We start from the raw sequence: 22,011 nt of genomic DNA, 5'->3' as shown, positions 1-22,011 counted from the left end.
CCTCCTGTACCACATCACTCCATCTCTTCTCTAGCCCGTGCCGCGCCCGTTTAGCCCCCATCTATCCGAGCGAAACAGAAGCTCCTTGGGCATGCGGTGGCTGGGCATGCGGGGCTACGCCACCCAGACAGACAGACAGACGCACAGGCAAAGGCGCACGCGCACACACACAGTGGGGCATGTGTGTGTGTGTGTGTGCGTCGTGGCTGGGATGTTGTTGTTCACAGCACACAGCTGCACTCTGTCCGGCAGTAGCAGCAGCAGCTGCTGCTGCTGCAGGATCAGCACGCGACTTCCTGTGTGACACCCTCCCCCACAAAGACAAAGGTCCCGACCGTGTAGCCTCAAACAGACTGCGGGGCAAGTGCTGTTAGCGAGCACCTATGAGGGCCAGCACTGTGGCACACGAGGGGGTGGGTGGCCAGCACCACGCCCGGCCGCCTTTGTCTCCCCAGTGGCGATGTTTACTGCGCACCGCATCCAGATACTCGTTTGAGGCTGAGTCGACCTAGGGCAGCGCCCATGACCGGTTCAGATAATATAATTAACTATAGAACAAAAACACTTTTTGTCCCTGGGTAGTAAGTGTTATTTCCTAATTGCTTATGCCTCAAAAGTACAGAAAACGGCGATTATTATTATTCCCCACAAACTTTGCTTTTGTGACCAGGACGGTGATATTTTGAAATGAACATATGGCAGTGAGAGAACACGTGGTGAGCATTTGTGTCATTGCTTCACGTAAACTCCCGGTCACAAAAGCAACGTTTGTGTGGAATGATCGCCGTTTTATGCACTTTTGAGGCATAAGCAATTTAGAAATAACACTTACTACCCAGGAACACAAATTGTGTTGCACAGTGGATGATCGCTGCTGTGGAGCATGAGCGGGAATTAAACTCGGGTGGCCGGGTTCGTAGCGCAGCATGCTAACCGCTTCACCACCGCTCCCCAGACACACGCACACACGCACACACGCACACACGCACACACGCGCACACACATCCGCACGCACACGCGCGCACACACACGCGCGCACACACACACGCACACACGCACACGCGCACACGCGCGCACACACACGCATTCCTATTGCGGTCACTCAATTCCCATTGCTCAGCACTCACCACTCATCACTCAACACTCACTCCGCAACACTCACCACTCAACACTCACTCCGCAACACTCACCACTCAACACTCACCACTCAACACTCACCACTCAACACTCACTCCGCAAGACTCACCACTCAACACTCATCACTCACTCCGCAAGACTCACCACTCAACACTCACCACTCAACTCACCACTCAACACGTACCGCTCAACTCACCACACACTGCTCACCACTCAACACTCACCGCTCAACTGACCACTAAACACTCACCACTCAATACTCACCACTAAACACTCACCGCTCAGCACTCACAGCTGAACTCACCACTAAACACTCACCACTCAACACTCACCACTAAACACTCACCACTCAACACTCACCACTAAACACTCACCACTCAACTCTCACCACTAAACACTCACCACTCAACACTCACCACTCAGTACTCAACGTGACATAAAGAAACGTAGAGATACATTCATACACATAGAGATACATCCATACACATGGAGATACACAGAGACACTTAGAGATACATAGAGACACAGAGACACAGAGACAGAGACACACAGAGACACACAGAGACACATAGAGACACACAGAGACACACAGAGACACATAGAGACACATAGAGATACATTCAGACACACAGAGACACAGAGAGACACATAGACACAGAGAGATACATAGAGACACATAGAGATACGTAGAGATACATTCAGACACACAGAGACACAGAGAGACACATAGACACAGAGAGATAAACAACAACGGCATCACTCCGTTGTTGTAGGTGGTGGCGGTGGTGGCGGTGGTGCGGGTGGTGGTGGTGATGGTGGTGGTGGCGGTGGTGGCGGTGGTGGCGGTGGTGGTGGCGGTGATGGCGGTGATGGTGGTGGTGATGGTGGTGGTGGCGGTGGTGGTGGTGGCGGTGATGGTGGTGGCGGTGGTGACGTTGGTGACGCTACGCAGAGATGGCATGGTGGTGATGGTGGTGGTGGTGATGCTAGGCAGAGATGGCACAGTGGTGATGGCGGTGGTGGTGGTGGTCGTGGCTGTGGTGGTGGTGATGGTGGTGGTGATGGTGGTGGTGGTGGCGGTGGTGGTCGTGGCTGTGGTGGTGGTGTCTACACGGTGTGGATCCCATGTATGTGGTTGTGTGTGTGCGTGTGTGGCTGTGTGTGTGTGGTTGTGTGTGTGGTTGTGTGTGTGGTTGTGTGTGTATGCTTGTGTGTGCGTGTGTGGTTGTTTGTGCGTATGGTTGTGTGTGGTTGTGTGTGCGTGTGTGTGGTTGTGTGTGTGTGTGGTTGTGTGTGTGTGTGGGTAGTTGTGTGTGTGTGTGTGGTTGTGTGTGCGTGTGTGTGTGTGGGTAGTTGTGTGTGTATGTGTGGTTGTGTGTGCGTGTGTGTGTGGTTGTGTGTGTGTGTGGTTGTGTATGGTTGTGTGTGTGTGGTTGTGCGTGTGTGTGGTTGTGTATGGTTGTGCGTGTGTCTGGTTGTGTGTGTGTGTGATTGTTTGTGTGTGTGGTTGTGTGTGGTTGTGCGTGTGTGTGGTTGTGCGTGTGTGTGGTTGTGCGTGTGTGTGGTTGTTCGTGTGTGTGGTTGTGTGTGTGTGGTTGTTCGTGTGTGTGGTTGTGCGTGTGTGTGGTTGTGCGTGTGTGTGGTTGTGTGTGTGTGTGATTGTGTGTGTGGTTGTGTATGATTGTGTGTGTGTGCGTTAGCGCTACGCTGTGCTACGAACCCGGCGACGCGAGTTCGATTCCCGCTCACGGCCACAAACACCAGTGGCGATTATCCGAACCGGTCCTTGGCATCCCCTAGGTCGACTCGGCCTCAAATGAATACCTGGTGCGATGTTTAAACATCGCCACTGGGGAGACAAAGGCGGTCGGGCGTGGTGCTGGCCACCCACCCCCTCGTGTGCCAAGCCGACCTTCATAGGTGCTCGCTAACAGCACTTGCCCCTACAGTCTGTTAAGGCTATACGGGGGATCTTTATATTTGTGTGTCTGTGTGTGTGTGTGTCTGTGTGTGTGTGATGTGTGTGTGTGATGTGTGTGTGATGTGTGTGTGTGTGCAGTGAGCTGAACTCGCTGCTGCAGGGCCTGGAGGCGCTGGGGCGGCTGTTCGAGGCGCCGCCCGGCACCCCGCTGGGGAGGGCGGCGAAGAGGGGCAGCCCCCCTCCCAGTGCACAGGCACGCACGCACACACACTTACACACGTACACACACACACACACTTACACACGTACACACACACACACACTTACACACGTACACACACACACTTACACACGTACACACACACACACTTACACACACACGTACACACTTACACACACACTTACACACACACGTACACGCACGTACACACACACACACTTACACACGTACACACACACACACTTACACACACACGTACACACGCACACACACACACACGTACACGCACGTACACACACACACACACTTACCACACGTACACACGCACACACACACACACACACACGTACACATACGTACACACGTACACACACACACACGTACACACGTACACATGCACGTACACACACACACGCACGCACATACACACGTACGCACGCACGTACACTCACGTACACGCACGTGCACGCACGTGCACGCACGTACACGCACGCACGTACACACACATACACGCATGTACAAACACGTACGCACATACATGCACGCGCGGTACAGACGCACCAGCCCTGCGTGCTCTCTTGTCCTTGTATCCTCACGTCCACGCCGCGTGTCTCACGCATGTCCCCGTGTCTCCCGGCTCTCCTCGTCTCTCCCCATGCCTCTGTGTCTCCCCGTGTCTCCCCATCTCTCCCCGTCTCTCCCCATGCCTCTGTCTCTCCCCGTGTCTCCCCATCTCTCCCCGTGTCTCCCCGTGTCTTCCCGTGTCTCCCCGTGTCTCCCCGTGTCTCCCCGTGTCTCCCGGTGTCTCCCGGTGAATCCCCGTGTCTCTCTGTGTCTCCCCCTGTCTCCCCGTGTCTCCCCGTGTCTCTCTGTGTCTCTCTGTGTCTCCCCGTGTCTCCCCGTGTCTCCCCGTGTCTCTCTGTGTCTCCCCGTGTCTCCCCGTGTCTCCCCGTGTCTCTCTGTGTCTCCCCGTGTCTCCCCGTGTCTCCCCGTGTCTCCCCGTGTCTCCCCGTGTCTCTCTGTGTCTCCCCGTGTCTCCCCGTGTCTCCCCGTGTCTCTCTGTGTCTCTCTGTGTCTCCCCGTGTCTCCCCGTGTCTCCCCGTGTCTCTCTGTGTCTCCCCGTGTCTCCCCGTGTCTCCCCGTGTCTCCCCGTGTCTCCCCGTGTCTCTCTGTGTCTCCCCGTGTCTCCCCGTTGTCTCCCCGTGTCTCCCCGTGTCTCCCCGTCTCTCCCCATGCCTCTGTCTCTCCCCGTGTCTCCCCATCTCTCCCCGTGTCTCCCCGTGTCTCCCCGTGTCTCCCCGTTGTCTCCCCGTGTCTCCCCGTCTCTCCCCATGCCTCTGTCTCTCCCCGTGTCTCCCCATCTCTCCCCGTGTCTCCCCGTGTCTCCCCGTGTCTCCCGGTGAATCCCCGTGTCTCTCTGTGTCTCCCCGTGTCTCCCCGTGTCCTCCCCGTCTCTCCCCATGCCTCTGTCTCTCCCCGTGTCTCCCCATCTCTCCCCGTGTCTCCCCGTGTCTCCCCGTGTCTCCCGGTGAATCCCCGTGTCTCTCTGTGTCTCCCCGTGTCTCCCCGTGTCTCCCCGTGTCTCCCCGTGTCTCTCTGTGTCTCTCTGTGTCTCCCCGTGTCTCCCCGTGTCTCCCCGTGTCTCTCTGTGTCTCTCTGTCTCCCCGTGTCTCCCCCGTGTCTCCCCGTGTCTCTCTGTGTCTCCCCGTGTCTCCCCGTGTCTCCCCGTGTCTCTCTGTGTCTCTCTGTGTCTCCCGTGTCTCCCCATCTCTCCCCGTGTCTCCCCGTGTCTCCCCGTGTCTCCCCGTGTCTCCCCGTGTCTCCCCATGCTCCTGTCTCTCCCCGTGTCTCCCCGTGTCTCCCCGTGTCTCCCCGTGTCTCCCCGTGTCTCCCCATGCTCCTGTCTCTCCCCGTGTCTCCCCGTGTCTCCCCGTGTCTCCCCGTGTCTCCCCGTCTCTCCCCGTGTCTCCCCCGTGTCTCCCCGTGTCTCCCCATGCTCCTGTCTCCTCCCCGTGTCTCTCCGTGTCTCCCCGTGTCTCCCCGTGTCTCCCCGTGTCTCCCGGTGTCTCCCGTGTCTCCCCGTGTCTCCCCATGCCCCTGTCTCTCCCCGTGTCTCCCCGTGTCTCCCCGTGTCTCCCCGTGTCTCCCCGTGTCTCCCCATGCCCCTTCTCCCCCGTGTCTCCCCGTCTCTCCCCGTGTCTCCCCGTGTCTCCCCGTGTCTCCCCGTGTCTCCCCGGTCTCCCCGTGTCTCCCCGTGTCTCCCCGTGTCTCCCCGTGTCTCCCGTGTCTCCCCGTCTCTCCCCGTGTCTCCCCGTGTCTCCCCGTGTCTCTCCGTGTCTCCCCGTGTCTCCCCGTGTCTCCCCGTGTCTCCCCGTGTCTCAGGAGGGTGACTTAGAGCTGCTGCTGCTGAAGCTCGCCTCTCTGCGCGACGTCTTCTCCGGCACCGAGAAGAAGGTGGCCAAGTCGTGCACATACGCGCACACACACGCACACACGCACACACACACGCGCACACACACGCGCACACCCACGCACACACGCACACAACAACAACAACAACCGCCATTCGCCACTAAGTGGCGGTGACGTCACCACGATGCTTGTGCCAGGCCAAGTGCACCTTGAGGCCACGTGAAGTGTCGAACGCCCGCTGGCAGGAGGTCACGGGGCAGACCCAGGTGCCACGGGTCGACTGACCGAGATGACCGAGATGACTGGCTGATGCACCACCTGTGCCCCCTACTGTACCAACTTGCTGTGCTTTAGCCACCCGGCGCTCCGCTCGTTGTTGTGAGCGTCGCTCCTCCGCCCTCCGTTGTTGTTGGAGGGCGACTGCCTCCAACTGCCCAGTAGCGTCCTTCACGAGCCTCCTCCACTGAGGCCGATCTTGACACCGCTGGTACCAGTCATCGGCAAGTCCACTCAGCTCCACGTCCTCCTGTACCACATCACTCCATCTCTTCTCCAGCCCGTGCCGCGCCCGTCTAGCCCCCTCGATCCGGCCGAACAAAAGCTGTTTAGGCATGCGGTGGCTGGGCATGCGGGCTACATGACCCAGCCAACGCAGCCTTGCCTGCCGGAGGAGCTCACTGATGGGACTTTGCCCAGATCTTTCAAGGATTTGTGAGCTCCTCACACAATCCAGCCTGGTTAAACCCAAGATGGATCGTAGGCAGGCCAACCTAAATGTTTCCAACCGGCGAAGATGCTCCACCAGGGGGGTCCACGTTTCGCAAGCGTAGAGAAGGGAGGGAATGACCGTGGCCGAGAAGACCTGAAGCTTCGTGCGGAGCGACAGACCAGGTAGCTTCCACACAGCGTTACGCAACCGATGAAAAGATATTGCCGCTCGACTGATTCGGAGTGAGACCTCTGCTGATAAACTGGAGCCGGTCATAAGCACACTGCCCAGGTATGGGAAACTCTCCACTCTCTCCACAACTGCCCCATCACCAATTGGGAGTTGTGGGGGTGGAGTGTCCGATGGTACAAAATACCCAGGCAGGTGCTTAGTTTTGGTGGGGCTGATGGTAAGGCCCCACCTCTTAGTGGCACACTCCAGTCTCAGCAGCAGCGTCTCCAACTCCTCTTCTGAATGAGCAGCTATTACCAAATCATCGGCATACATAACGTGGTTGACCAATAGGGAGCCATCCCTTGATCGCACCCGGGCATCGATCAGCCTCCCATTATATCTGTACCAAATGGAAATTCCCCCGGTACAGCTATTGAAGGCTTCACGAACTACGCGGTCAAATAGATGTTAAATAATGTGGGAGCCAGAGGACATCCCTGTCGCACCCCAAGGTGTACAGGGAAAGGCTCCGACTCCCGGCCACGTAGTTTTACCCGGGCCCGCTCACCATCATGAAGGTCTTTAATGATCGTGAGCAGAGGGTCAGGGACTCCGAAAGCACGAAGAACAACCCAGAGCCCAGTCCTACTGATGGTATCATAGGCCTTGACCAGGTCAATAAAGCAGAGATGTAGGTCTTTTTGGAATTCCCTACACCTCTGCTGTAGCAGACGGACAGAAAATATGGCATCTGTGCAGGACCGCCCTTTCCTGAAACCGCATTGGGGCTCCGCAAGCCTCTCCTCAGGGTGCCTAGCAAGGCGATGTTGAATAATCCTTGCCAGGACCTTACCCGGCACACTGAGGAGTGAGATGCCCCTGTAGTTGTTACAGTCGGTACGGTCCCCCTTCTTAAAGAGGGGGACCACCAGGGCATCCTTCCAGTCCTGCGGAACCCGTCCAGTGGTCCAGACTGTTATGATGTCATATAGGGCAGTCTGTGCACAAACGCCACCCTCCCTCAGCATTTCGCTTGGGAGATCATCTCTGCCCGGTGCACACACACGCACACACACACGCGCACACCCACGCACAAACGCACACACACACGCACACACACACGCACACACACACGCGCACACCCACGCACGCACGCACGCACACACGCACACACACGCGCACACCCACGCACACACGCACACACACACGCACACACACACGCGCACACCCACGCACACACGCACACGCACACACGCACACACACACACACACACGCACACACACGCGCACACACGCACACACATACACACATACACACACACGCACACACGCACACACGCACACACACACACGCACACACACACGCACACACACGCACACACACACATACACGCACACACATACACGCACACACGCACACACACACGCACACACACACACGCACACACACACACACATACACACACACACACGCACCACACACGCACCCACGCACGCACGCACCCACACACACGCACACACACACGCGCACACACACGCAACACACACGCACGCACGCACACACGCGCACACACACGCACACACCGCACACACGCACACACGCACGTGCACACACGCACACACACGCACACGCACACACGCGCACACACACACACGCACACACACACGCACACACACACGCACACACACGCACACACACGCCACACACCCACGCGCACACACGCGCACACACACGCGCGCACACACACACACGCACACGCCCACACGCGCACACGCGCACACGCACACACACACACGCACACACACCCACGCACACACGCACGCACACACGCGCACGCACACACGCGCACGCACACACGCGCACACACACACGCGCACACACACACACTGCACACACGCGCAACGCAAGCACACTCGCACGCACGCACACATGCACTCACACACGCACTCACACGCTCAATACGTGCTCTCACTCACTCGAACACTCACACGCGCACTCACACACTCACTCACGCACTCACTCACACACTCACTCACGCACTCACACACTCACTCGCACACTCACTCGCATACTCACGCACGCAATAGCGCACACGCACACACAGCGGCCACCACTCGCACGTACGTGTGATATGTGTGTCTGTGTGTGTTTGATGTGTGCGTGTGATGTGTCTGCGTGTGTGCGTGTGCGTGTGAAGTGTGTCTGTGTTTGATGTGTGTATGTGTTCATCTGTGTGTGTGTATCTGTGCCAGGTGTTGATGTGCGATGTGTCTGCCTGTGTGTGTGTGTTTGTCTGTGGTGCTTGCTGACAGCATTTGCCCCAAACAGTCTGTTCAGGCTATATGGAGGATTTCTGTCTTTGTGTGTCTCTGTGCGCGTGTGTGTGTGATGTTTCTGTGTGTGTGTATGTCTGTGTGATGTGTCTGTGTGATATGGCTGTGTGTGTATGATGTGTCTGTCTTTGTTTTTGATGTGTGTGTCCATCTGTGTTTGTGTCTGTATGTGTGATGTGGCTGGGTGTGTCTGTGTGTGTGTTTGTCTGTGTGTGTCTCTGTGTGTGTGTCTGTGTGTGTGTCTGTGTGATGTGGCTGGGTGTTTGTGTATCAGGTTTTGATGTGTGAAGTGTGACCCCTCTAACGGAACATCTGCGCCGGTTAGAAACATTTAGGCTGGCCTGCCTATGATCCATCCTGGGTCTAACCTGGCTGGATTGTGTGAGGAGCTCACAAATCCTTGAAAGATCTGGACACATTCCCATCCGTGAGATCCTCCGGCAGGCAAGGCTGCGTTGGCTGGGTCATGTAGCCCGCATGCCCAGCCACCGCATGCCCAAGCAGCTTCTTCTAAATGGCACGGCATGGGCTGGTGAAGAGATGGATTGATGTGGTACAGGAGGATGTGGAGCTGAGTGGACTTGCAGACGACTGGTACCAGCGGTGTCAAGATCGGCCTCGATGGAGGAGGCTCGTGAAGGACGCTACTGGGCAGTTGGAGGCAGTCGCCCTCCAGCAATTAAGGAGGGCGGAGGAGCGACGCTCACAACAACGAGCGGAGCGGCTAAAATGCAGCAAGTTGGCACAGTAGGGGGTACAGCTGGTGGTGCATCTACCAGTCATCTCAGTCAGCCAACCCATGATACTTGGGTCTGTCCCGAGACCTCCTGCCAGCGGACGTTTGACACCTCACGTGGCCTCAACGTGCACATAGCCTGGCACAAGCATCGTGGTGACGTCACCACCACTTAGTGGCGAATGGTGGTTGTTGTTATTGTTGTTGTGTCTGTGTGTGTTGATGTGTCTGTGTGTGTGTTGATGTGTATGTGTGCGTGTTGATGTGTGTGTGTGTTGATGTCTGTGTGTATGTTGAATTGTCTGTGTGTGTGTTGATGTGTATGTGTGTTGATGTCTGTGTGTGTGTTGATGTCTGTGTGTGTGTTAATGTCTGTGTGTGTGTGTTGTCTATGTGTGTGTGTGATGTGTCTGTGTGTGTTGATGTGTCTGTGTGTGTGTTGATGTGTCTGTGTGTGTGTTGATGTGTCTGTGTGTGTGTTGATGTGTCTGTGTGTGTGTTGATGTGTCTGTGTGTGTGTTGATGTGTCTGTGTGTGTGTTGATGTGTCTGTTTGTGTGTTGATGTGTCTGTGTGTTGGTGTCTGTGTCTGTGTGTTGATGTCTGTGTGTGTGTTGATGTGTATGTGTGTTGGTGTCTGTGTCTGTGTGTTGGTGTCTGTGTGTGTATGTTGATGTCTGTGTGTGTGTTGATGTGTGTGTGTTGATGTCTGTGTGTGTGTTGATGTCTGTGTGTGTGTTGATGTCTGTGTGTGTGTTGATGTCTGTGTGTTGATTGTGTGTGTTGATGTGTGTGTGTGTGTGTTGATGTCTGTGTGTGTGTTGATGTGTGTGTGTGTGTGTTGATGTCTGTGTGTGTGTGTGTTGATGTCTGTGTGTGTGTGTGTGTGTTGATGTCTGTGTGTGTGTGTTGATGTCTGTGTGTGTCAGGTGTTGAGGTACCTGCAGGACCCGGCTCCCCCTCCCCCGCTGGGCCCGGCTCCCGTCAAGACGGTGCGGCGCTTCCGGCTCATCCCCATACAGACGTTTGAGGTACAACCCACAACAACCACAACAACCACAACAACCACCACCACAACAACAATCGGCGTTCGCCACAAAGGGGCGGCGATGACACCACGGCGCCTGTGCCAGGCTAGGTGCATAAGGAAGTCACGTGACCAGGTGCCTTGGGTTGACTGCTGTGCCAGGCTAGGTGCATAAGGAAGTCACGTGACCAGGTGCCGTGGGTTGACTGCTGTGCCACGCTAGGTGCAGGAGGTCACGGGACAGACCCAGGTGCCATGGGTTGACTGCTGTGCCAGGCTAGGTGCAGGAGGTTATGGGACAGACCCAGGTACCATGAGTTGACTGCTGTGCCAGGCTAGGTGCACAAGCAGGTCACTGGACAGAGCCAGGTGCTATGGGTGCCATGGATTGACTGACCGAGATGACCGGCAAGTGCACCACGTGTGCTGCTCACTCAGAAAGACAAAGGTCCCCCGCGTAGCCTGTAACAGACTGTAGGGGCAAGTGCTGTTAGCGAGTAGCACCTGTGAAGGCCGGCACGGCACACGAGGGGGTGGGTGGCCAGCACCACGCCCGGCCGCCTTTGTCTCCCCAGTGGCGATGTTTACTACGCACCGCACCAGGTACCCATTTGAGGCTGGCTCGACCTAGGGGAGGCCCAGGACCGGTTCAGATAATTGCCGCTCGTGTTGGGGGAATCGAACTCGGGTCACCATAGCAACAACAACCGCCATTCGTCACTAAATCGCGGTGACGTCACCACGACGCTTGTGCCAGGCCATGTGCACCTTGAGGCCACGTGAAGTGTCGAACGCCCGCTGGCAGGAGGTCACGGGGCAGACCCAGCAGGTGCCACGGGTCGACTGACTGAGACGACCGAGATGACTGGCTGATGCACCACCTGTGCCCCCTTCCGGTACCAACTTGCTGTGCTTTAGCCACCCGGCGCTCCGCTCATTGTTGTGAGCGTCGCTCCTCCACTCTCGCTCGCCGTAACCCACGTGTGTGTGTGTGCGTGTGTGCGTCTGTGTGCGTGTGTGCGCGTGTGTGTGTGGGTGCGTGTGTGTGTGGGTGCGTGTGTGTGTGCATGTGTGTGTGTGCGCGTGTGTGTGCGTGCGTGCGCGTGTGTGTGCGTGTGTGTGTTGTGTGCGTGTGTGTGCGCGTGTGTGTGTGTGCGCGTGTGTGTGCGTGCGTGTGTGTGTGCGTGTGTGTGTGTGTGCGTGCGTGTGTGTGTGTGCGTGTGTGTGTGTGCGTGCGTGTGTGTGTGCGTGTGTGCGTGCGTGCGTGTGTGTGTGCGTGTGTGTGTGCGTTTGTGTGTGTGCGTGTGTGTGTGCGTGTGTGTGTGCGCGCGCAGTGCGTGTGTGTGTGTGTGTGTGCGTGTGTGTGTGCGTGTGTGTGTGTGTGCGTGTGTGTGTGCGTGCGTGTGTGTGCGTGTATGTGTGCGTGCGTGTGTGTACGTGTGGGTGTGCGTGTGTGTGTGTGTGCGTATGTGTGCGTGTGTGCATTGCGTGTGCGTGCTGCAGGTCAAGCTAGACGTGGGTCTGGCCGACCTGGCGAAGATCGGCAAGTCGCAGCGCTACGAGCTGCAGGTGGACGTGGAGGGGGGGCGACTCCTCGTGCTGCGCAAGAACAAGGAGTCGGCCGAGGAGGTGCTCATCTTCCCACACGACAAAGGTGAGGAGGTGGAGGGGGAGGGGGGGGGAGGAGGAGGAGGAGGGGGGAGGAGGAGGGGGGGGGAGGAGGGGGGGGAGGAGGGAGGGGGGGGGGGGAGAGAGGAGGAGGGGGGTGGAGGAGGAGGAGGGGGGGGGAGCAGGGGGGGTTGGATGAAGAATGAGGGTGGGAGGAAGGGAGGGGAGGGGGAGAGTGGGGAGGTGGGTGGAGTAAGAGGGGGAGGGAGGGGGGGGAGGGGAGGAAGGGGGGAGAGGGGGAGGAGGGAGGGGGGGGAGGGAGGAGGGGGGGGAGGAGGAGGGGGGGAGGAGGAGGAGGAGGGGGGGGAGGAGGAGGAGGGGGAGGAGGAGGAGGAGGGGGGGGAGGAGGAGGGGGGAGGAGGAGGAGGAGGGGGGAGGAGGAGGAGGGAGGGGGGGAGGAGGAGGAGGGGGAGGAGGAGGAGGGGGGAGGAGGAGGAGGAGGGGGGGGAGGAGGAGGAGGGGGGAGGAGGGGAGAGGAGGGAGGAGGGGGGAGAGGAGGAGGAGGGGGGAGGGGGAGGAGGAGGGGGGAGGAGGAGGAGGGGGGGGGGAGGAGGAGGAGGAGGAGGGGGGAGAGGAGGAGGAGGGGGGGGAGGAGGAGGAGGAGGGGGGGAGGAGGAGGAGGAGGAGGAGGAGGAGGGGAGGGAGGAGGAGGGGGGAGGAGGAGAGGGGGGGAGGAGGGAGGGGGGGGGGGGGGAGGAGGAGGAGGGGGGGGAGGGGGAGGAGGAGGAGGGGGGAGGAGGAGGAGGAGGAGGGGGGGGAGGAGGGGGGGGAGGGGGAGAGGGGGAGGAGGAGGGAGAGGGGGGAGGAGGGAGGGAGAGGGGGGAGGAGGGGGAGGGGGGGAGAGGAGGGGGAGGAGGGGGGGGGAGGAGGAGGAGGAGGGGGGAGGAGGAGGAGGGGGGGGAGGAGGAGGAGGAGGAGGGGGGGGAGGGGGGGGGGGAGGAGGAGAGGAGGGGGGAGGAGGGGAGGAGGAGGGGGGGGGAGGAGGAGGGGGAGGAGGAGGGGGGAGGAGGGAGGGGGGGGGGGAGGAGGAGGAGGGGGGGAGGAGGAGGAGGAGGAGGAGGGGGGGGGGAGGAGGGGGGGGGGGGAGAGGGGGAGAGGGGGGGAGGAGGAGAGGGGGAGGGGGGAGGGAGAGGGGGAGGAGGGGGAGGGGGGGGAGAGGAGGGGGAGGAGGAGGGGAGGAGGAGGAGGGGGGGGAGGAGGAGGGGGGGAGGAGGGGAGGAGGAGGGGGGAGGAGGAGGAGGGGGGAGAGGAGGAGGGGGGGGAGGAGGAGGGGGGGGGGGAGGAGGAGGAGGGGAGGGAGGAGGAGGGGAGAGGAGGAGGAGGGGGGGGAGGAGGAGGAGGGGGGGAGAGGAGGAGGGGGAGGAGGAGAGGGGGGGAGGAGGAGGGGGGGAGGAGGAGGAGGAGGGGGGGAGGAGGAGGGGGGAGGGGGGAGGAGGAGGGGAGGAGGGGGGAGGAGGAGGGGGGGAGGGGAGGAGGAGGGGAGGAGGGGGGGGAGGAGGAGGGGGGGAGGGGAGAGGAGGAGGGAGGGGGGAGGAGGAGAGGAGGGGGGAGGAGGAGGAGGGGGAGGAGGAGGAGGAGGAGGAGGGGGGAGGAGGAGGGGGGGGAGGAGGAGGGGGGGGGGAGGAGGAGGAGGGGGGGAGGAGGAGGAGGAGGGGGGGAGGAGAGGAGGGGGGGGAGGGAGGGAGGAGGGGGGAGGAGGAGGAGGGGGAGGAGGAGGAGGGGGGAGGAGGAGAGGGGGGAGGAGGGAGGGGGGAGGAGGAGGAGGGGGGAGGAGGAGGAGGGGGGAGGAGGGGGGAGGAGGAGGAGGGGGAGGAGGAGGAGGGGGGAGGAGGGGAGGGAGGAGGGGGGGAGGAGGAGGGGGAGGAGGGGGAGAGGAGGAGGAGGGGGGAGGAGGAGGAGGGGGGAGGAGGAGGGGGGGGAGGAGGAGGAGGAGAGGGGGGGAGGAGGAGGGGGGGAGGGGGGGGAGGGGAGGAGGAGGAGGGGGGGGGAGGAGGAGGGGGGGAGGGGGAGGGGAGGGGGGAGGGAGGAGGAGGGGGGAGGAGGGAGGAGGGGGGGAGGAGGAGAGGGGGAGGAGGAGGGGGGGGAGGAGGGGGGGGGGGGGGGAGGAGGAGGAGAGGGGGGGAGGAGGAGGGGAGGAGGGGGGAGGGAGGAGGGGGGGGGAGGAGGAGGGGGGGGGAGGAGAGGGGGGAGGAGGAGGGGGGGGAGGAGGAGGAGGGGGAGGAGGAGGGGGGAGGAGGAGGGGGGGGGAGGAGAGGGGGGAGGAGGGAGGGGGGGGAGGAGGAGGGGGGGAGGAGGAGGAGGGGGGAGGAGGAGGGGGGAGGAGGAGGAGGAGGTGTGGGGGGGTGTGTGTGGGGAGTGTGTGTGTGGGGGTGTGTGTGTGGGGTGGGGTGTGTGTGGTGGGAGCGTGTGGGGGTGTGGTGGGGTGGTGGTGTGGTGGGTGGTGGGGGGTGTGTGTGTGGTGGGGTGTGTGTGGGGTGTGGGTGTGTGTGGGGTGTGTGGGGTGTGTGTGTGTGTCTGGTGTGTGGGGTGTGTGTGTGTGTGAGGAGGATGGGGTGTGGTGGGGGGGTGTGTGGCTGTGTGTGTGGGGTGTGTGTGTGTGTGGGGGGTGTGTGAGGAGGATGGGGGGTGTGTGGGGGTGTGTGTGGCTGTGTGTGGGGGTGTGTGCGTGGGGGGTGTGGAGGAGGATGGGGGGTGTGTGGGGTGTGTGTGTGTCTGTGTGTGTGGGGTGTGTGTGTGTGTGGGTGTGTGGCGGGGTGTGTGTGTGTGTGGGGCGTGTGGCGGGGTGTGTGTGCGTGGGGGTGTGTGGTGCGTGTGGCGGGGTGTGTGTGTGTGTGGGGTGTGTGTGTGGCTGCGTGTGTGTGGGGGTGTGGTGGTGTGTGTGGTGTGTGTGCGTGGGGTCTCACCTGTTTTGCTGTGCACAGTGCGCCAGCTGATCAAGTCCCAGCGGGCGCAGTCCAAGCTGGGCATCGTGTTGGAGCGCGAGCGCACGCAGCGCAGGGACTACGCCTTCGCCAGCCCCCGGGTGAGCGCTCCCCTCGGCACTCTGCTCGGCGCTCCCTCGGCGCTCCCCTCGGCGCTCCCTCGGCACTCCCTCGGCGCTCCCCTCGGCGCTCCCCTCGGCTCGGCGCTCCCTCGGCGTTCCCTCGGCATCCCCTCGGCACTCACCTCGGCGCTCCCCTCGGCACTCCCCTCGGCACTCACCTCGGCGCTCACCTCGGCGCTCACCTCGGCACTCCCCTCGGCACTCACCTCGGCACTCACCTCGGCACTCACCTCGGCACTCCCCTCGGCACTCACCTTGGCGCTCACCTCGGCACTCCCCTCGGCACTCACCTCGGCACTCACCTCGGCACTCCCCTCGGCACTCACCTCGGCGCTCACCTCGGCGCTCCCTCGGCACTCACCTCGGCACTCACTCGGCGCCCCTCGGCGCTCACCTCGGCACTCACCTCGGCACTCACCTCGGCATCACCTCGGCACTCCCCTCGGCACTCACCTCGGCGCTCACCTCGGCGCTCCCTCGGCACTCACCTCGGCGCTCACCTCGGCGCTCCCCTCGGCGCTCACCTCGGCACTCACCTCGGCACTCACCTCGGCACTCACCTCGGCACTCCCCTCGGCACTCACCTCGGCACTCACCTCGGCACTCCCCTCGGCACTCCTCGGCGCTCACCTCGGCGCTCACCTCGGCGCTCCCCTCGGCGCTCACCTCGGCGCTCCCTCGGCGCCCCTCGGCGCTCACCTCGGCGCTCACCTCGGCGCTCACCTCGGCACTCACCTCGGCGCTCCCCTCGGCGCTCCCCTCGGCACTCACCTCGGCGCTCCCCTCGGCACTCACCTCGGCGCTCCCCTCGGCACTCACCTCGGCGCTCCCCTCGGCGCTCCCCTCGGCACTCACCTCGGCGCTCCCTCGGCGCTCCCCTCGGCACTCACCTCGGGCTCCCCTCGGCCCTCCCCTCGGCACTCACCTCGGCACTCACCTCGGCACTCACCTCGGCACTCCCTCGGCGCTCCCCTCGGTGCTCGGCACACTCCGGCGGAGGGCGGCGACGTGCGGCGAGGTCAACGGCTGGGGAGGCAGATTCACACACTGAGGGGGGCGAGTATCTGAACCGGTCCTGGGCCTCCCCTAGGTCGACTCATCTCATGAGTACCGGTGCGGTGTGTCGTAATAATCGCCACTGGGGAGACAAAGGCGGCGGGCGTGGTGTAGCCACCCACCTCCCCGTGTGCCGTGTCGGTCTTCATAGGTGCTGCTTGCTAGCAGCACTTGCCCCAACATCCTGTAAAGGCTACACCGGGGGTCTTTGTATCTGTGCGTTCTTCACACATGTAGTAGGTTCATGGAGGCTTGGACGACGTAGTCGGAGGCACACTTCTTTATTGACTTCAGTTGTATACACAGGCCGAGATATACAACACTGAAGGGGTATCGGCCCCTTCACCCGTCTAACAGGGAGACCCCAGTAACTCTAACCGGCTAGCCTACTCCCAGGTTCTCCACTACCAGGCTAGGGGAGGCGAGCTGACCCAGCTCTGGCCAAGCTGGGATCACGGCACCCTGAGTCACCAGACCGGCTCTTACAAGAGCATCGGCTCTGGGCTCTCGGGGCCACGCCACTGGCTTGCCCTGGTCGGTCCTTAGAAGGACAGCGATCCAGGGGAGTCCCAGGGCCTATCTAGCCGGTCTTCCTTCTTCACTGGTTAAAGTTAAACACTGAACCCCGAGCCCACCGGCTCACCGCCTTATATAGCAACTCCCCCGAGGGGTGGGGCCGTGGGGGATGACAGCGCCGTCACAGCCCCAGGCTAAACGGTGTGGACGTGGATGTGAGCATCCTTCTGCGTGCGGGCACAACCACGCCCGGTGTGTTTGTTCGCCCTCCCGTAACACCTCTACGCACACACAGACACGCACGTAAACACAGCGGCGGCCGGGCGTGCTTCCAGCCACTCCCGGGCGCTCGTGCGCCGTCCCGGCCTTCGTAGATGCTCTTACTCGCCAACGGCACTTGCCCGGCAGTGTGTTAAGAGGCTACCTGGGGGACCTCTGTCTGTGTGTGTGTGGGGGTGGGGGGGACAGAAGCGCGAGGCGTTCTGCCAGCTGATGCAGCAGATGAAGTCGCGGCACTCCCGCCAGGACGAGCCGGACCTCATCCCATCTCATCGGCACCTGGAACATGGGTGACACGCACACACGCACACACACGCACACACACGTACACACACACACACGCATGCACATGCACACACGTACACACACACGCACACACGCACGTACACACGCATGTACACACACACGTACACACGTACACACACACACGCACGTACATGTACACACGCACGTACACACACGTACACGCACGCACGCACACACGCATGCACACACACACGTACACTAACACGCGCACACACACACGCATGCACACACACGTACACACACGCATGCACACACACACGTACACTAACACACGCGCACACACACACGCACGTAACACACACACGCATGCACACACACACGTACGCACACGCACACAGTACACACACAGACATGTACACACACGCACACACGTACACACACGTACACACGCACGTACACACGTACACACACAGACATGTACACACACGCAACACACGTACACACAACGTACACACGCGCACACACGCACAGACACATACACAACGTACACGCACGCACACACACGCGCACGTACACACACACGCGCACGTACACACACACGTACACACACACGTACACACACACACGCGCACACACACACGCGCACACGCACACATACGTACGCACATACATGTACACGCACGCACGTACACACGCACACACACGCACACACGCGCACACACGCACGCACACACGCACACACGCACATACATGTACACACGTACACACACACACGTACACACGCACGTATACGCACGCGCACACACGTACACACACGCACACACACGCACGTACACGCACGTACACACACGCACACACACACGTACGCGTACACGCACGCACGCACACACACACAGACACACGTACACACACACACACGTACACACATGCGCACACATACACGTACATACACGCACACACACACGTACACACGCGCACACATACGTGCATGCACACACATACACACATGCATACACACGAACACGCACACACACGCACACACACAAAACACGCACACACACGCACACACATGTACACCACGCACGAACACACACGCACGAACACACACATACACACGCACATACACTCACACACAAAATAAAAAGGTCCCCCGTGTAGCCTTAACAGACTGTTGGGCCAAGTGCTGTTAGCAGCAGCGCCTATGAAGGTCGGCACGGCACACGAGGGGGTGGGTGGCCAGCACCACGCCCTGACCGCCTTTGTCTCCCAGTCGCGTTGTTTACACATCTTACACAGACACACACATTATACACACGGAATCACTCCCATGCACACAAACAGGACACGCACACACGCAGGTACGAACACGCACGCACGCACACTCGGTTGGCCCCCGTTGCGAGCGCGTCACTGACCCCCAGGGCACGTGGTCACGGCACCGTGGGTGTTCCTCGTCACAGCCTCGTCATCACGAGTAATGATTTTAGTCTGTTCTTCCCCCGCACATCCGATTAGCGTAGTTGGCTACGTGCGGTGCGAACGCACCCAACACCACACCACCACTACCACCAACACCACACCACCACTATACCACCAACACCACACCACCAGTATACCACCACACCACCACTACCACCAACACCACACCAGCACTACCACCATACATACACCACCACTACCACCACCACCACACCACCACTACCACCATACATACAACACCATTACCATCAACACCACACACCACTACTACCACGATCCCGCACCTCTGATTATCATAGTTGGCTACGTGCAGTGCAAAAGAAGTTCAACATAGAACGTATCCTGCCACCATCACGGCCGTCGCCACCACCACAATCGCCACCGCCACTACTGCCACTACTTCCACCACCACTACCGCTGCCACCACCGCCGCCGCCACCGCCACCACCCCACCGCCACCACCACCACCACAATTGCCACCGCCACTACTGCCACTACTTCCACCACCGGTACCACTGCCACCACCACACGCACTCTGATAATTATCACGGTTAGCTACATACGGTGTGAAAGCAGTTCAACACATGGTACATACCCTGCCGCCACCGCCACCGACGCCACCGCCACCACTACCACCAACACCACCACCACTACCACCAACACCACACCACCACTACCACCAACACCAACCACCTGTATACCACCACCAACACCACACCACCACTACCACCAACACCACACCACCACTACCACCAACACCACCCCACCACTACCACCAACACCACACCACCTGTATACCACCACCAACACCACACCACCACTACCACCAACACCACACCACCACTACCACCAACACCACACCACCAGTATACCTCCAACACCACAGCACCACTACCACCATACTACACCACCACTACCACCAACACCACCACACCAGTATACCACCACTACCACCAACACACCACCACTACCACCAACACCACACCACCAGTATACCACCACCAACATCACACCACCACTACCACCAAACACCACACCACCACTACCACCAACACCACACCACCAGTATACCATCAACACCCACCAGTATACCACCAACATCCCCACCACTACATCCACTATGACCACCATCATCTGACCATCACCACTACATCCACAACTACCCCACCAAACACCACCAACACCACTATGCCACCATCGCCCCCAATATACCGCCAACACCACACCACCACTACTACCAACACCACACCACCACTACCACCATCAACACCACCACTACCACCATACATACACCACCAATATACCACCAACACCACACCACCACTACTACCACGATCCCCGCACCTTTGATTATCACGGTGGCTACGTGCAGTGCAAAAATAAGTTCACCATCACGGCCGTTGCCACCACCACTACTGCCACTATCGCTGCCACCACCACCACAATTGCCACCACCACTACTGCCACTACCGCTGCCACCCACCACCGCACCTCTGATAATTATCACGGTTGGCTACGTACGGTGCGAAAGAAGTTCAACACATGGTACATACCCCGCCGCCACCACTGCCACCACCACCCCCACCGCCACCACCCCCACCGCCACCACCACCACCGCCACCACCGCCACCACACCGCCACCACCACCGCCGCCACCACCCCCACCGCCACCGCCACTGCCACCACCACCACCGCTACCACCCACCGCCACCCACCGCCACCACCACCGCCGCCACCACCCCCACCGCCACCACACCGCCACCACCACCACCGCTACCACCACCGCCACCACCCCCGCCACCACCGCCACCACCGCCACCACCGCCACCCCGCGACCATCGCCACCCCCGCCACCCCGCCACCGCCACCACCGCCACCGTCACCACCACCGCCACCACCCACCGCCACCGTCACCGCCACCACCATCACCACCACAGCCACCACCCCCACCGTCACCGCCACCACCGTCACCACCGCCACCACCACCACCACCATCCCGCCGCCACACCCGTGATGATGACCTCCCTGCCCCCCCCTCGCCCCCGCAATGTCTCCACAGGCAGCAGCCCCGCCGGCGAGGCAGCTGGGGTCGTGGCTGACGTCACGCGGCCTGGGGCGCACGCGCGACGAGACCACGGTGGGCATCCCGCACGACGTCTACGTGCTGGGCCTGCAGGAGAACGCCGGCGGGGAGCGCGAGTGGGAGGCCTGCTGAGACACGCGCTGCGGGAGATCACGGACATCGACTACCGCATGGTGAGTGGGAGACAGGGAGAGTGGAGACAGGGAGAGTGGGAGACAGGGAGAGTGGGAGAGGTGTGAGTGAGTGGGGAGAGTGTGAGTGAGTGGGAGACAGGGAGAGTGGGAGACAGGGAGAATGGGAGAGTGTGAGTGAGTGGGAGAGTGTGAGTGAGTGGGAGACAGGGGAGTGGGAGACAGGGAGAGTGGGAGAGGTGAGTGAGTGGGAGAGTGTGAGTGAGTGGGAGACAGGGAGAGTGGGAGACGGGAGAGTGGGAGACAGGGAGAGTGGGAGACAGGGAGAGTGGGAGAGTGTGAGTGAGTGGGAGACGGGGAGAGTGGGAGACAGGGAGAGTGGGAGGCCTGCTGAGACACGCGCTGCGGGAGATCACGGACATCGACTACGCATGGTGAGTGGGGGAGACGGGGAGAGTGGGAGACAGGGAGAGTGGGAGACAGGGAGTGGGAGAGTGTGAGTGAGTGGGAGACAGGGAGTGGGAGACAGGGAGAGTGGGAGAGTGTGAGTGGGAGACGGGGAGAGTGGGAGACAGGGAGAGTGGGAGAGTGTGAGTGAGTGGGAGACGGGGAGGTGGGAGAGTGTGAGTGAGTGGGAGACAGGGAGAGTGGGAGACAGGGAGAGTGGGAGAGTGTGAGTGGGAGACGGGGAGAGTGGGAGACAGGGAGAGTGGGAGAGTGTGAGTGGGAGGGGGGAGAGGGAGAGTGGGAGACAGGGAGAGTGGGAGAGTGAGGTGGGGGAGACGGGAGAGTGGGAGACAGGGAGAGTGGAGGTGTGAGTGGGAGACGGGGAGAGTGGGAG

At 60.9% G+C, this 22,011-nt stretch overlaps 1 protein-coding gene across 1 annotated transcript in view; it reads left to right on the top strand.

The window, feature by feature from the left end:
- Nucleotides 1-22,011, top strand: part of LOC133357232 (phosphatidylinositol 3,4,5-trisphosphate 5-phosphatase 2-like) — a 69,724-nt gene that overhangs the window by 28,407 nt on the left and 19,306 nt on the right. Inside the window, exons 6-13 of the mRNA XM_061575061.1 lie at nucleotides 3,197-3,311; nucleotides 5,661-5,732; nucleotides 10,572-10,673; nucleotides 12,173-12,323; nucleotides 15,259-15,359; nucleotides 17,421-17,521; nucleotides 18,899-18,917; nucleotides 21,016-21,151. Coding sequence (XP_061431045.1) covers nucleotides 3,197-3,311; nucleotides 5,661-5,732; nucleotides 10,572-10,673; nucleotides 12,173-12,323; nucleotides 15,259-15,359; nucleotides 17,421-17,521; nucleotides 18,899-18,917; nucleotides 21,016-21,151 — 797 coding nt within the window. The remainder of the gene's footprint in view (nucleotides 1-3,196; nucleotides 3,312-5,660; nucleotides 5,733-10,571; nucleotides 10,674-12,172; nucleotides 12,324-15,258; nucleotides 15,360-17,420; nucleotides 17,522-18,898; nucleotides 18,918-21,015; nucleotides 21,152-22,011) is intronic.

Source organism: Lethenteron reissneri, chromosome 57 (genome assembly GCF_015708825.2).
Source record: "Lethenteron reissneri isolate LAM-NWPU_2019-01 chromosome 57, ASM1570882v1, whole genome shotgun sequence".
In the NCBI taxonomy this organism is placed as follows: domain Eukaryota; kingdom Metazoa; phylum Chordata; class Hyperoartia; order Petromyzontiformes; family Petromyzontidae; genus Lethenteron; species Lethenteron reissneri.
The sequence above is the reverse complement of the archived record's forward strand: the minus strand, read 5'-3'. Positions and strand labels throughout refer to the sequence as shown.